General features: G+C 65.6%; 5 protein-coding genes across 5 annotated transcripts; 3 read left to right on the forward strand and 2 right to left on the reverse strand.

Annotated features, from left to right (window-relative positions):
* Window positions 1-14: 14 nt before the first annotated feature.
* On the reverse strand, window positions 15-2,763 carry JCM10292_002049 (uncharacterized protein; the record flags this gene model as incomplete). Its single annotated transcript, XM_076645470.1, has 8 exons — window positions 15-448; window positions 517-835; window positions 891-988; window positions 1,056-1,457; window positions 1,564-1,797; window positions 1,868-2,056; window positions 2,159-2,681; window positions 2,752-2,763. The coding sequence occupies 8 exons, from the start codon at window positions 2,761-2,763 to the stop codon at window positions 15-17; spliced, it is 2,211 nt and encodes a 736-aa protein (XP_076508997.1).
* A 165-nt stretch (window positions 2,764-2,928) lies between these two features.
* On the forward strand, window positions 2,929-8,277 carry ARO1 (pentafunctional protein ARO1p; the record flags this gene model as incomplete). The annotated part of the gene is made up of 6 exons (XM_076645471.1): window positions 2,929-2,931; window positions 3,122-3,165; window positions 3,228-3,645; window positions 3,707-7,454; window positions 7,515-8,139; window positions 8,202-8,277. 6 exons carry the CDS (start codon window positions 2,929-2,931, stop codon window positions 8,275-8,277), a joined length of 4,914 nt encoding a protein of 1,637 aa, XP_076508998.1.
* Window positions 8,278-8,516: 239 nt separating this feature from the next.
* JCM10292_002051 (uncharacterized protein) lies at window positions 8,517-10,307 on the forward strand (the record flags this gene model as incomplete). Its single annotated transcript, XM_076645472.1, has 2 exons — window positions 8,517-9,072; window positions 9,130-10,307. The coding sequence occupies 2 exons, from the start codon at window positions 8,517-8,519 to the stop codon at window positions 10,305-10,307; spliced, it is 1,734 nt and encodes a 577-aa protein (XP_076508999.1).
* A 92-nt stretch (window positions 10,308-10,399) lies between these two features.
* On the reverse strand, window positions 10,400-13,582 carry FCP1 (protein serine/threonine phosphatase; the record flags this gene model as incomplete). The annotated part of the gene is made up of 9 exons (XM_076645473.1): window positions 10,400-11,326; window positions 11,387-11,452; window positions 11,529-12,091; window positions 12,148-12,264; window positions 12,327-12,484; window positions 12,544-12,875; window positions 12,937-13,021; window positions 13,082-13,168; window positions 13,335-13,582. The coding sequence occupies 9 exons, from the start codon at window positions 13,580-13,582 to the stop codon at window positions 10,400-10,402; spliced, it is 2,583 nt and encodes an 860-aa protein (XP_076509000.1).
* Window positions 13,583-13,867: 285 nt separating this feature from the next.
* Window positions 13,868-14,270, forward strand: JCM10292_002053 (uncharacterized protein; the record flags this gene model as incomplete). Its single annotated transcript, XM_076645474.1, has 3 exons — window positions 13,868-13,937; window positions 14,005-14,029; window positions 14,111-14,270. The coding sequence occupies 3 exons, from the start codon at window positions 13,868-13,870 to the stop codon at window positions 14,268-14,270; spliced, it is 255 nt and encodes an 84-aa protein (XP_076509001.1).
* Window positions 14,271-14,409: the final 139 nt, after the last annotated feature.

Genomic DNA, 14,409 nt, shown 5'->3' on the forward strand with positions numbered 1-14,409 from the left:
GTTTTCACACGCAACTACTCGGACTCTTCCTCATCCCCGTCCCCGCTACTCCGATCGGGCTCGCTGTCCCCCTCGTCGTCGCTGTCCTCGTGGTCATCCTCCCCTTCGACGGCGAGCGCCGCGAACGCCCCCCTTACCGCCTGCACCGCCTTCTCGTCCGCGCTGTCGTCGTCCTCTTCGCTGTCGTCCTCCTCACTCCCACTCTCCTCCGTGCCCTCCTCCTCCTCTCCATCGAAATCATTCGCGCCATCGTCCTCTTCGAGCGCTGCAGCCCCTCCCGCGCCCGCCTTCGGCACAAAGTCCTTGAGCCAGATCCCTTCGCGCTCGGCCGCGACGTCGAGCTCGGGCGGGCGGAACGCCCACGGGATGACGGACGAGTGCAGCTGGCGGAGGATGTAGGCGCCCGAGCGGTAAATGTCGGGGCGGCCGACTTTTGCCGTGATGAAGCCTGTGCGAGCGATTGCCGTTACTTCTGAGACCAGGACGCGAGCTCGTAAGAGAGGCAGAGATGCGCACCCTGCTGCACCGCGTAGGCGGCAAGGAGCTCGTCAGTCGTCCAGCGCGTCTTGTCCTGCCTTCCCCTTCTGCGCTCCTCGGGCGACTCGAGGCTGAATTCGTCGTCGAGCGCGTCTCGCTCCTCCTCGAGGACTTCTTCGTGGTGTTTGAGGCGCAAGACCTTCTCGAGCGGGAGCCGCTGGCCGATGAAGTGCAGAACGGGCTCGACGTTCTGGATGGGGAGGACGCCAGCGAGGACTTGGCGCTCGAAACCGGCGGAAGAGGGGCAGACGAGACCGGGGCAGTCGCACAGGCGCAGCGTGGCGTTCCAGAAGATGGTCTATAGGAAGGGAAAGTCAGACTTGAACTCTTCGCTTCGTGCTTATTGTGCGCACCTGGAGGGTCTTTGTCTTGCCCGGCGTGCGAGACGCCCGGACTACCTTCTTCGCCAGTAGCGCATTCAGGAGCGAGCTCTTGCCGACGTTTGGTTGCCCTGTATAGGTCGGTGATAGTGCGTCAGCGCAAGGGCATGCCTCGACGTTTGAGAGGAAAACACGCACCGATGAGCCCGACTGTGAGGAACGGGTACTCCTCTCCGTCCCCCTTCTCGCCCTCCTTTTCTCCCTCTCCATCGTCCTCGCTCTCGCTCTTGACCTCCCTCGGGATGTAGACCTCCTCCCTCCCCTTCCCCTTCCCCTTCCCCCTCCGCCTCTTCCCCCCACTCTCCTCCTCCCCCGCCGCCCTCCCCGTCCCCGCCCTCACGCCCGTCTCGCCTCCCTCCTCCGCGACGCCCTCCCAGTCGACAACGCGCCTGCAGCGCGGCTTCCACTGCGCGAGCTTGGCCGGGTCGGACGCGACGACGGGCGGGGGCGCGAGCAGCGAGGCGTGCGCGCGCTGCAGGGCGGAGAGGAGCGCGTGGCGCGCTGAGCGCGGGGCCGAGGGGAGGAGGCGCGCGTGTGTGCCTGCGAGTGAAGAGTGAGCGAGCAGATCCGCTTGATGAAGGGAGAGCCGCGTGGCGCGCGAAACGGCAGAAGAGCGCAACCCAGTCGAACCGAAAGAGACGCTCACCCTGCGTCTCTTCCCTTCGCTCCTCCTCCTTGTAGCTCTCCATGAGCACAACCTGCGCGCCCGCTCCGTCACCGCCGCCCTCGAGCTGCTCAAAGTAGCGCTTCCACGCGTCGGCGACCGCGCGCGGGACGAGGTCCGTCTTGGTCAGGACGAGGACGACGGGCTTGAGGGGCTTGAGCGTGCGGAGATACGACCGGAGAGAGGGCGGGTAGTGCAGCAACGGGAAGCGGACGTCTGTGCGCGGTAAGAAGCTGTCAGTAGGAGCTTTGACGTGACGATGCTCGCACTCGTAACGCAAACGCACCGACGAGAACAAGGAGAATATCGCTGGTTTCAGTCGTGCGCCACAGCTGGCGCCAAACATTCAGGTTGCGCTCGAAGAAGGTGGGTGAGCCAGCCGGCCCCACCGGCTGCCCGTCCTCGTCGAGCGGCGGCGCGGTGTGGCGCGCGAGGATTTCGTCCGTCGCGTCGAGCCACTTGCGGAACATGCCCTCTGCGCGTACGAGAAGCAGGACAACGAAGACAGTAGGGTGAACAAGCCATTCGCATTCCAAGGGGAAACAAGCGAGAGTGAGGAGGAAAGAAGCGAGCGTACCCTCGTTCTTCTCGACCTCCTTCTTCGTCTGGTCGTAGCGCCACTTTGGCCGCTTCGGGCACGTAAGCTCGACCTCGCTGCCCTCGCCTGCAGCTGGGACGAAGTCCCCTGTCCTCGGAGCGCCGTCGACTCGAAGCAAAGTCGACCCGCCAGCAGCCTGCGGCATCAGGTCCTCCGGCCGCAGCACGCCGAGCTCGTCAGGCACAAGTCGGCGCAGCTTGTCGGACGCGGCGACCTGGCGATGCTGCTCTGCGACATGCTTTGGCAGGCGGATGAAGCGCGACTCGAGGGCCATGCGTCCCGCATGCTGCTCGTCTCGAGCGCGCTGCTCGGGCGTGCGGAAGCGGTGGCCGATGCGCTCGCGTGTCGCCGCGTGCGAGGGAGCGGCGGCGGAAGCGGAGGACGAGGCGGTGCTGAAGGTCGAGACGACGTCGGCGGGGAAGGGGACGGGCGCCGTGTTTGCCTTTTTGTGAGCACGCTTGACCTGCAGCTGGGCTTTGCGTGCCTTGCCCGACTGGGGCTTCTGCGGGGGCAAGGCGAGTTGAGCGACCTTGGAGGAGGACGGCGAGAGGGGCGGGCAGGCGAGTGCGGACCTTGCGAGCCATTCTGGAGGCGGCAGAGAGTCTCTAGCGCGCAGTCAAGCCCCGGCGGAAGCTCTTTCTCCCGGCAGAGCGCACCGACGAGCGGACGGAGCGGAGTCAAGGACGCACTCGCCCGGCTCTCGCCTCGTCCGTCGCCTTGCCCTGCGCACACGCCACGAGCGGACCGCCATGGTCAGTCTGGATGCTGCCCAGAGCCCGCGCTACCCGCCCGTGCTTGTCCCGCGCGCTTTGACGCTGTGCCCACCTCGCTCGCTCTCCTCCGCTTTTCTGCGTGTCGACGGTCGAGATGTCGACGACAGCACCGCCGGGACAGCTGGGACCCGCGGAGAAAGTGCTGACACTGGCTCAACTCGCGACACAGGCGCGCACAGAGACGGCCACCGACAAGGTCGCCATCCTCGGCGGGTGCGCCCGTGTTCCCCCCTCCTGCACCTCCCGAAAGTCGCACTCACCCGCTCATTCCACAGCGAGACGATCCACTGCGGGTTCCACCTCATCCCCTACATCGTCGAGACGGTCCTCTCGACCCTCCAATCGTCGACCTACGTTCTCTTCACCGACTCGCACCTCGCCCCGCTCTTCCTCTCGCCTTTCGCGACCGCGTTCGAGAAGGCTATCGCCGAGCTTCCCGCCGAGTCCCGCCCGCGATGGATCACTCATGTCATCTCGCCCGGCGAGCAGTCCAAGTCGCGCGAGACCAAGGCGGAGCTCGAGGACTTCCTCCTCGCCCACCGCTGCACCCGCGACACCGTCGTCCTTGCCCTCGGCGGCGGTGTCGTCGGTGACCTCGTCGGCTTCGTCGCGGCCACGTTCATGCGCGGCATTCGCTACTGCCAAATCCCGACCACTCTGCTCGCCATGGTCGACTCGGCCGTAGGCGGCAAGGTCCGTCGACACTTTATACGAAGACGTCTGTACCGTACAGCTGACCTCGTCTGCCTCGCAGACCGCCATCGACACGCCGCTCGGCAAGAACCTGATCGGCGCTTTCCACCAGCCGTCGTACGTCTTCATCGACGCCTCGTTCCTCGAGTCGCTCCCGCGGCGCGAATTCGTCAATGGCATGGCCGAGTGCATCAAGACGGCCGCCATCTGGGACGAGCACGAGTTTGCCAAGCTCGAGTCGGGCGTCGCCGAGATCCACGCCGCCGTGTCGGGCGCGTCGACCCGCGAGACGTGCACCGGCCGCACGCTCGACACGCGCTCACCGGCCCAGTCGCTCCTCCTCTCGGCCATCCGCGCGTCGATTGCGACCAAGGCGCACATCGTCACGGTCGACGAGAAGGAGACGGGCCTGCGCAACCTCGTCAACTTTGGCCACACGATCGGCCACGCCATCGAGGCCGTCATGACGCCCGACGTCCTCCACGGCGAGTGCGTCGCCGTCGGCATGGTACTCGAGGCCGAGGTCGCGCGCAGCATGGGCGCGCTCGGCAACGCCGCCGTCGGCCGCCTCACCCGCTGCCTCAAGGCGCACGGCCTCCCCGTGAGCCTCGACGACCCGCTCTTCCGCAAGTCGGCCAAGTCGGCGCGCCTCAACGTCGAGACGCTCCTCGACATCATGCGCGTCGACAAGAAGAACGCCGGCAACGTCAAGAAGGTTGTCATCCTCTCACGCATCGGCAAGACGCTCGAGGAGCGTGCGACCGGCGTTCAGGACGAGGTCATCGCCCGCGTCCTCGCGCCTGCCGTCCGCGTCTACCCCGGCCCGCCTTCGAACGCCACGTTCGAGCTCGCGACCCCCGGCTCCAAGTCGATCTCGAACCGCGCGCTCGTCCTCGCCGCGCTCGGCAACGGGACGTGCAAGCTCGGCAACCTCCTGCACTCGGACGACACGCAGGTCATGATGGCCGCGCTCAACGAGATGAAGGGCGCCGAGTTCTCGTGGGAGGACAACGGCGAGCTCCTCGTCGTCAAGGGCAACGGCGGCAAGCTTTCGCCGCCCAAGGGCCTCAAGGAGCTCTACCTCGGCAACGCCGGCACGGCCGCGCGCTTCCTCACGACCGTCTGCGCGCTCGTGCAGCCCGAGGGCGACCTCAAGCACACGGTCGTCACCGGCAACGCGCGCATGAAGCAGCGCCCGATCGGCCCGCTCGTCGACGCCCTCCAGGCCAACGGCACGTCGGTCGAGTACCTCGAGGGGCAGGGCACACTCCCGCTCAAGATCGCCGCGACCGAGGCCGGCTTCCACGGTGGCCGCATCCAGCTCGCCGCGTCCGTCTCGTCGCAATACGTCTCGTCGATCCTCCTCTGCGCGCCGTACGCCCGCGAGGAGGTCGTCCTCGAGCTCACGGGCGGCGTCGTCATCTCGCAGCCGTACATCGACATGACCATCGCGATGATGGCCTCGTTCGGCATAGAGGTCGAGCGCGTCCGCGACGCCGAGTCGGGCCGCCTCCTCGATGTGTACCGCGTCCCGCGCGGGACGTACCAGAACCCCGCGACGTACAACATCGAGTCGGACGCAAGTTCGGCGACGTACCCGCTTGCGATGGCCGCCATGACGGGCACGACGTGCACGATCCACAACATTGGCTCGGCCTCGCTCCAGGGCGACGCGCGCTTCGCCAAGGACGTTCTTGAGCCCATGGGGTGCATCGTCGTCCAGACCGAGACCGAGACGACCGTCACGGGCCCGCCCGTCGGCCAGCTCCGCGCGCTCGGCTTCGTCGACATGGAGCCGATGACGGACGCCTTCCTCACGGCGTCGGCGCTCGCGGCCGTCGCGTCGCTCCCGCCGCTCGAGGGCCGCCTCCAGGACGCGCAGCAGCCGCTCAACTCAACGCGGATCGGCGGCATCGCCAACCAGCGCGTCAAGGAGTGCAACCGCATCGACGCGATGCGCACGCAGCTTGCCAAGTTTGGCGTCGAGACCAACGAGCTCGAGGATGGCATTGAGGTGTTTGGCATCAAGCCCGAGCAGCTCCGCGTCGGCGCCTCGGTGCACTGCTTTGACGACCACCGCGTCGCCATGGCCTTCTCGGTCCTCGCCGCGTGCCCCGGCGCGCACGGCGCCGTTCTCGAGGAGAAGCGCTGCGTCGAAAAGACGTGGCCGTCGTGGTGGGACGACCTGTCGCGCAAGATCGGTATCAACGTCGTCGGCGTCGAGCTGAGCGATTCGCCCGTCGCGTCGACTTCGGCGCCCATCCCGCGCCACTCGACCGACGCGAGCATCTTCGTCCTCGGCATGCGCGGCGCGGGCAAGACACACATCAGTCGCATCGGCGCCGCGGCGCTCGGCTGGCCTGTGCTGGACGCCGACGAGATGTTCATCTCCGAGTATGGGCAGTCGGCCAAGGACTTTGTCAATTCGCGCGGCGGCGACTGGAAGGAGTTCCGCCTCGCCGAGACGCACATCCTCAAGAAGATCATCCGCGAGTACTCGAAGGGCCACGTCGTGTCGCTTGGCGGTGGTGTCGTCGAGACCGAGGAGAACCGCGACCTCTTGCGTGCGTACGGCCACGGCGGCGGGCCCATCGTCCACATCATCCGCGACATCGACTCGATCGTCTCGTACCTCAACTCGGAGCCGACGCGCCCCTCGCTCGGCGAGGACCTGCACGACATCTACAAGCGTCGCCGCCCGTGGTTCCACGAGTTGTCCAACTTCGAGTTCACCAACTTGATCTCGGGCAAGCCCAAGACGCACAAGGCGGGCACCAAGGCGACCGCCAACGGCTTCATTGTCTCGCACACGTCGACCAAGGGCGCCGAGGACGAGGTCGCGCGCTTCTTCCGCTTCATGACGGGCGCCAACACCAACCACGTCGACCTCGCCGGCCACCGCCCGACCTACTTCCTTTGCCTCACGCTCCCGTCGTACACGGCCCCGCATCCGGCGCTCGAGGCCTTTGACGAGCTGATTGCCGGCGTCGACGCGCTCGAGCTCCGGGCCGATCTCCTCTCCGCCGACGGCAAGACGCCGACCTCGCCGCGGGTTCCCAACTACGATTACGTTGCCGTCCAGCTCGCTGCGCTCCGGCAAAAGTCGACGCTGCCCATCGTCTTCACTGTGCGCACCGTGTCGCAGGGCGGCATGTGCCCCGACGAGGCGCAGGACGACATCTTCAAGCTGCTCGAGCTCGGCGTCAAGGCCGGGTGCGAGTACGTCGACCTCGAGGTGCGGTGGCCGCAGCGCCGCATGCGCGAGTTTGTCGACATCAAGCAGAGCACCAAGATCATCGCGTCGTGGCACGACTATTCGGGCGCGCTGCACTGGGAGAGTGAGGAGGCCGTCGAGCGCTACAAGGCGGCCGACGAGGTCGGCGACATTGTCAAGATCGTCGCCAAGGCCAACACGCTTCTCGACAACCTCGCCATGCTCCGCTTCCGCGAGACCTTCAAGGACGGCAAACCCCTCATGACGATGAACGTCGGCGACGAGGGCCGCCTCTCGCGCATCCTCTCGCCCGTCTTCGGCCCCGTCTCGCACCCGACAATCTCAGCCTCCGCGCCCGGCCAGCTCTCGTTCGCCCAAATTCAGACGGGCCTGCACCTGATCGGCCACCTCCCCGCACGCAAGTTCTTCCTCTTCGGCTCGCCCATCCAACACTCGAAGAGCCCGCTCATCCACAACACGGCGTTCAACATCCTCGGTCTCCCGCATCACTACGGCCTGATCGAGTCTGAGACGGTCAACGACGACATTCAGCGCGCCATCCGCTCGCCCGACTTTGGCGGCGCATCCGTGACGAGTAGGTCACAATGTCGCTGACTGCCTGTGCACAAGTCGCTAACCGTGGTCCGCGTCGCAGTTCCGCTCAAGCTCGAGATTATGCCCTTCCTCGACGAGATCTCGGAGCACGCGCGCCACATCGGCGCCGTCAACACGATCATCCCGGTCGAGGAGAATGGTGCACGGCGCCTCATCGGCGACAACACGGACTGGCTCGGCCTCCTCGAGCTTATCGAGAAGAATGTGACGTCCGACAACGAGCGCACCGACGCATCGACGGCGCTCGTCCTCGGTGCCGGCGGCACGTGCCGTGCGGCCATCTACGCCCTGCACCGCGCCGGTTTCAAGACGATCTACCTCTTCAACCGCACGCGGCCGAACGCGGACAAGGTCGTCGCGTCATTCCCGGCCGAGTGGAACATCGTCCCTCTCACTTCGCTCGACTCGTTCCCTGGCGAGCCGCCCCTGGCCATCATCTCGACGATCCCGGCGCAGGGCACGGCGACGCAGTACGCGCCTAACGCAGACGCGGGCGTGCTTGTTCCCGACTCGGTGCTGGCGCGCGAGGACGGCGGTGTCCTGATCGACGTTGCGTACAAGCCCAAGGTCACGCCGCTCATCGACCTCGCCGAGCGCATGCCGGGTTGGGTTGGTGTGCCCGGCATCCTCATGTTGCTGGAGCAGGGATACCACCAGTCCTCACTGTACGCTCGGCTCTTCCACTCTTCTTCGCGAGGTGCACGCTGACGGGCATGTCTTCCCGCAGCTGGACCTCCCGCCGCCCGCCAAAGGAGCTCATTCAGCGAGCCGTCCTGACCGCGTACGATAGCGAGCAGAAGTAGAGCATCGCTATACTAGCCATCCGTCATTCCAAAACGGCGGCTCTCGTCCGCCCGTTTCCGTCTGCTTGTCTGGACTAATTGCGAGAGAGATGTTCGCGCCGCGCGTCAAGTTTGGGAGAGTGCTCTTCGTGCCCAAATGAGAGCAAGACCTCTTCCTTGGAGCTCTGTAGGCACACTCGCCCGGTTTGAAGAGGACAGCACCGCCTCCTTTGCCTCTCTCGCCTCGCCTTACCCGTCACATGTCGCCGACGAGCCTGGCGAATCGCTTATCAGTCCATGAGAGGGCCAAGCGAGTGCGCCACGTCCCGCTGCACCGCCGCATCGTCGCCGTTGCTGCTCGTCTCCCGAGGCGAGCCCGCGGCCTTCTCGCTCTCGTCCTCGTCCTCCTGTGCTTGCGGTGGCTTGCTCAGAGCGATCGACGTGTGCTCCGACACCGCTCGGAAGCTCGGCCGACGTCCGCAAGCGCTCCAGCAGTCTCCTTCGTAGTCTCGCAACCTCGAAACCCCTCCGCCCTCGTCCATTTCGCCAACGGCGCTATCCAGGAGATCTTTCCGAGTCGATCCACCGAACAAGAAGGGGACGGGCGAATCTATGAGCGACTCTGGGAGGCGGCACCGGTCGTACGCGTCGACATACCGCTCGGCGGGAACTTGCGATGGATGGCTCATGACGGCGAGGAGGGCGTCCTGGAGCAGGGACGCGGAGACGACTGCGCAGAAGGAGCTTGCGTAGACGTCAAGCACGTGCGGCTCGAACTGGACGTGTTGACCGGTCTGAGACAACTTCGGGATGGCTGTACGTTGCTTTCCTCTCGCTCGTCGAATCCTGGACTGATGTCGATATTGCCAGCAGCGCCCGACGTCGATGCAGCCTTCGGCATTCCCTGTCAGAGCTCGACCGGACCGGCGGATATCACGCTCGTCACCCAGTTGTCCATCTCGCGCCTGGATCGCTTCGAGCGCATGCTGCAAGCCTGGGACGGTCCCATCTCGGCGGCGGTCTACCTCGTCGATGAATCAGACATCTCTTTTCTCGAGGCCTACTTCTCAACGACGGCGCTGTCGCCAGCATGGCAGCGAGTGGCGCTGGTCATCGTCAAGCCCAGCTATTCCATCAACGAGACGGCGCTCCTCAGCCGTCTGCGCTACCCTATCAACCGCCTCCGCAATCTCGCTATGGCACAAGCGCCATCTCCCTACATCCTCGTCATCGACGTCGACTTCGTCCCGTCACCACACATGCACTCGACACTTTCCACCCGCGCTGTTCCCCTCATCGAGCGTCCATCGAGTCGCAATGCGCGCTCGCCAACACTACGCCGTTCAGCCATCGTTATCCCCACCTTCGCTCTCTCGACGTCATTCGAGGGGCCATATCCCAACACGACTGCCGACCTCGAAGCGCTGTATACGGCTTCCCCGCCCATCGCGACCCTCACGGACGCAAACGCCGGTCACGGACCGACGCTGCCATCCCTCCTCTTCAGCGAGGCCCCTTCGCCGTCTCGCTTCGGCATCGTCGATCCGGCTGCTTCATACGAAGTCTGCTTCGAGCCGCAATGGGAGCCTTACTACCTCCTCGCCCGCGCCTCGCACCCTCTCTACAACGAGCGCTTCACCGATCAAGGCGGCGACAAGCAGTCGCACTCACTCTTGCTGAACGCGCTCGGGTACGAGTTCCGCGTCTTGCGCGACGTCTGGGTCCTGCACCCGCCAAAGACGGACCGCAAGGCCGAGGAGTGGCCCGCCGCGCGCCTCGTACAGCGCGGCGGCCGCCCTGAGCGCAGCGAAGCGGACCGGCAGAGCGACGAGGACGCGGCTGCGGCCGGCGAGGTTGACGAGGACGACGGCGAGCACTTCAACCTGGCGGCGCAGCGCGACGAGACGCGCTTCCGCTACTTCCAGGACTTTCTTCCCGAGATGGAGCGGGTCTGGGGCGCCAACATGCGATGGCCGCGGGGCTGCGATGCCAGAGTGGTTGGTCGGCGGAGCTTCGGGCGCGCGCAAGCGAGATCAGTGTTCGGGTTCTAGACAGGCTTCCTGTCTCTCTCTTTTTCTGTCCACCATGTTGTTGTTATCGTTGCCAGCTCGCTGTGTTGCAAGCGTTCCTATATCCCGGCCGTCTAGCTCCAGCCTTGCTCGAGATCTGCGGCCATGCTCGCGAGCAGATCCTCGTCGTCCGAGTCGATGCTCGAGCTCGCTTGACTCGCCCCCGAGCTTGGCAGCGGCGTCTTGCTCTCGGCGGGAGTCGCCACAGCGCTTGCCCCGTCGGGTCCGTCAAGTTGTGCGGCGGCGGACCGTTCGAGCGCCGCAGCGCTGAGCGACTGCTTGAGTCCGCTCTTGCGAGACCGCGCCGTCTTGACGCGCTTCTGCAGCGGCGACTCTGTCTCCTTTGCGTCGGCTGCAGCAGCTGCGTCGGGTGCGAGCGAGACCCGCGGGCGTTTCCGCCTTGGTGCAGAGGCGGTACCGCCTGCCCCAGCAGTCGAAGCGTCGCTCTCGCCGTCGGTCGTGTCCGCGCCATTCGTGTCGCCATTCCCGCCGCCGCCGAAGAGGGAGGCCGAGTCCTCGTCATCCGTCTCGAGGAGGAGGTCGTCGACCTCCTTCATCGCATCGTTCCAGTCGAGGTCCTCGAGGTGCAAGTCGCCTTCGAGGGCTTCATCGTCGGGCGCGTCCTCCGCGCCCTTCTCGTCCTCGCCACCGCTCAATTCGGGGCGGATCGGCGACCCTGGCGTGCTCGCTCGCTCCGGCACTGGCAGCAGGTACGCCTCCTCTGGCAGGCGGCGCCACTGCGCGACCGAGTCAAGCAGCCACTGCGGGTACACGACGCGTATCCGCGGGTTGCGCCGCGCCGAGTGTACCTTGGCCGTGCCCTCCTGGTTGGCGACGAGGTGCGTCACAGACGACGAGAGGTCGGCTGAACAGCGCGCGCCGAACGTCTGCGCGAGCTTCCAGTACTCCGAGTCTTCGGGGCGCGAGCCGAGCGCGACGAGGCCCGAGAAGACGAGGTGCGTGTCGCGGAGGGTTTGCCGTTTCATCGACGGGATGATGTCCTGCGCGTGCAAGCGGATGAGCGTGCGCTTTTGCGACTACTTGGGGCGAGAGAGACTCACGGCAACATCGGCAGCGCCTTCTGCCTCGTGCAGCTCGAAGAAGCGATTCCGCACGCTCGACAGAATCTGCGCGAGAGGAACGTTTTTGAGTGTCTGTCCGCGAGCAAAGCAGCGAAGGGAAGCAACAGCGAGCCAGGCGCACCTCCCACACTCGATCCAGCTCGGTATCATCATCCTTGAGCACCGCCTCCTCTTCCACCTCCTCCTCTGCGCCCGCCGCCCCCTCCGCCGCCTCGTCGTTCTTCTCGCCATCCACCTCCGGGCTCGGGCTCGCCGACCCCGCATGGCTGCTCCTCTCATGCGCGTCGTGTGCCTCCCTTGCCGCCTTCTCGAGCGGCCTCGCCTCGATCACGTCGTGGATCGCATCCGCCGCGGCCGTCGTCGCCTCTGCGAGCGCGGGCGCCGCGAGCGCCGAGGGCGACGGCTCGACGAGCAGGTCCGAGACGGTCGTCGGCTCGGCGAGGACAGAGTCGGGGAGGTGGGGCGCAGAGAGGGGCGAGTCGGCCGGCGGGGTCGAGTCGGGCGTGGTGGTGTCGCGCGCGCGGGGCGCGTCGGAGGTCGAGGGTGCGTCGGATGCGGGGGACAAAGACGCGGGAGGAGAGGCGGCGGATGTAGAGGGGACGGGGGCCGAGGGCGGAGGCGGGACGAGTTCCTTCTTCTTGGGCAGGAACGCGCCGTTGATGTCGCCGATGCCGAAGAAGTCGTCTGCAGTGATGTAGCTCAGCACTACTGGGCAGTGAAGAGTCGCCGCAAAAACGCACAGGGAACGACCTTGACGAGGTGCGGGCTGCCATCCCAGATGTCGGCGCGGTCGTCGATGATGACGACCATGTTGGTGTCGCATGGAAAGAGGCGTTGCAAGCTCTTGCGGGTCATGCCTGCGTGTCGAGGTGCACTATCAGCAAGTGCACATTCACGGAAAGGCGAGTCAAACACGCACTGCCACTCTCGTCTCGACTGAGGATGCGCCCGCCAAAGAGCCCGCCGTCCGGGTCGATGACCTTGCAGACCTCGCTCGCGTACGCACGCGTACCCATCGTGTAGACGTGCATCTCGTAGATCTCGGCAATGCGCTTGAGGAAGTCGCGCAGGCCGGGTCTGCGAAAGGAAGAAGGTCAGCGCGTGGGACATTCGGAGGGAAATGCGAGCAGACGGACCGCATCTTGATGTAGTACCAGCAGCCTTCTTCCTCTTCCTCCTCGCTGCTGCTCTCGTCGTCGGCATCCTCGGCACCCTCGGCAGCTGCAGGCGGCGGCTTGGGCTTCTGCTTCTTGACCTTGACCTTGCGCGCGGGGCTCTCGTCGGTGAGCTTGAACTTCTCCACGCCCTCGAGCGCCTTGTAGTTGGGGTTCTTTGGGTCCTGCAGCCACTCGCCGACAGTCGGCTCGACGGTTGCGTGGACGATGGTCTGGTCGAGGTCGACGATGAGCGAAAGCTTCTTGGCCTTGAGGAGACGGGAGGTGGTGGCCGTCTCGAGTCGGTGAGCCTCCTACAAAGTCGGTCGTGCGTCAGTCACGGGTGCAGGGTGGTGAGCCCGGGCGAGAACGCACGTCGCGGGAAACGGTCAATCCGCCGACATCGTGGACCATGCTAATGGTGGCCCGCGAGGTGTCCGAGAAGCCGGTGTAGTCGGTGCTGTAGCTCCTCAGAGTCAGTATGCAGGCGTACATCAACGCCCGATGGTCCTGTACGCACGCAGTGAGGTCCTTTCCGCACAACGCGCACAGCCCTTGGAGCTGGACGTCGTGGGTACATGGTTCGCGGATCTGGACGATAGCTTGGCTGTGTTGATTGAGCACAAGAGTCAGTGTGGGCTCGACGGGACTCTCGCCGGTGCACACGACCTGGTTCAACTTGGTGCGAGGCGGAAGCGGGGAAGAGCACCAAGTCGCCGTCGCAAGCTGGAGGGTCCCGCTCAGCCCGCCAGAAGAGAGGAAGGACGACGCACGAGGCATTGTGCAGGACCTGGCCCTCCCTGACGGCCCACGACACGACCTCGCCCTCGACGGGACTCTCCCAGGCGCGGACCTGGCGCTCGCGGTTGCCGTCCTGGTCGGGCTTGGCGGGAAGGAACGAGTAGGTGAGGAGCGTCTGGGTCTTGCGCACGGCCGTGCCCCTCTGCGCGTGGATGCGCTGCACCGTGACGGGGAACTGCAGCCGGGCGGGGAGCGACAAGGCCGTCGCAGGCACCTCCATCCTCGGCGGGAGCGGGTACGGGCGGGGTCTAGCGGTCCGTTGTAGAGTCTAGTAGCTCGCAAGCACGCGCTCAAGCTGTCTGTGCGGCGAGAGCGAGGCGAGAGCAGGCGCAACCTTGTGCGCTCCACTTGTCCGACTCGCACCAGTCGCTCAACCTCGCTCAGACGCAGCAATAACAGCCTCAGGAGCACGCCACGAACCTCTAAGTCAGGAGCGCCCGAGCCGAACCCCGCTTGAACTTGTCGATCACCCGAATCCGCCTCCTCCCCGACTTCATCTCTGGCAATGTCTGGACGCTTTGTCTCGCCCATTCTGGCCATGGCGATCGGCGTGGGTAGTGGGATCTGGGTCTTCAGTGCGTGGCAGCTCTCTCCGCCCCGTCAGCGGGAGCACACCACCCTGACGACGCTCCTTCAACGCAGAACCCCTCCTCGAATCGTACAAGGAGTGCGTCAAGCGCCCAAGACTGTCCACCCTTAAATCAGACGAGGCAAGGAGCTGACTGCAGTGCGGGGGTCGGCTGCACAGGTCCACCAATGGCACGTTCCGCCCCGAAGACGACCACCACTCGGCACCCGTCCCGCCGCTTCCGTTCACCACGCTGCAACCGGGCAAGACCGCCGACGGTCAGGAGCTGCCGCCAGCACCACAGGAGGACCTGCCGATCGAGCCGAAGAGGGAGGTGTAGCTGGCGGAGATTCTCTCCACGGGTGGTTTGGCGGAGGCATGTGCCAGTGCGTTTCGCGTCCTTTCTTTTTTTTTACGCCTGTCACGTCGATCTGATGACTTTGGACAGTGTATTGATATCGCAAAACGCATCCTACTGC

This window comes from Rhodotorula paludigena (genome assembly GCF_050403205.1).
Source record: "Rhodotorula paludigena JCM10292 DNA, Rt_paludigena_JCM10292v1_ctg1, whole genome shotgun sequence".
Lineage (NCBI taxonomy): Eukaryota > Fungi > Basidiomycota > Microbotryomycetes > Sporidiobolales > Sporidiobolaceae > Rhodotorula > Rhodotorula paludigena.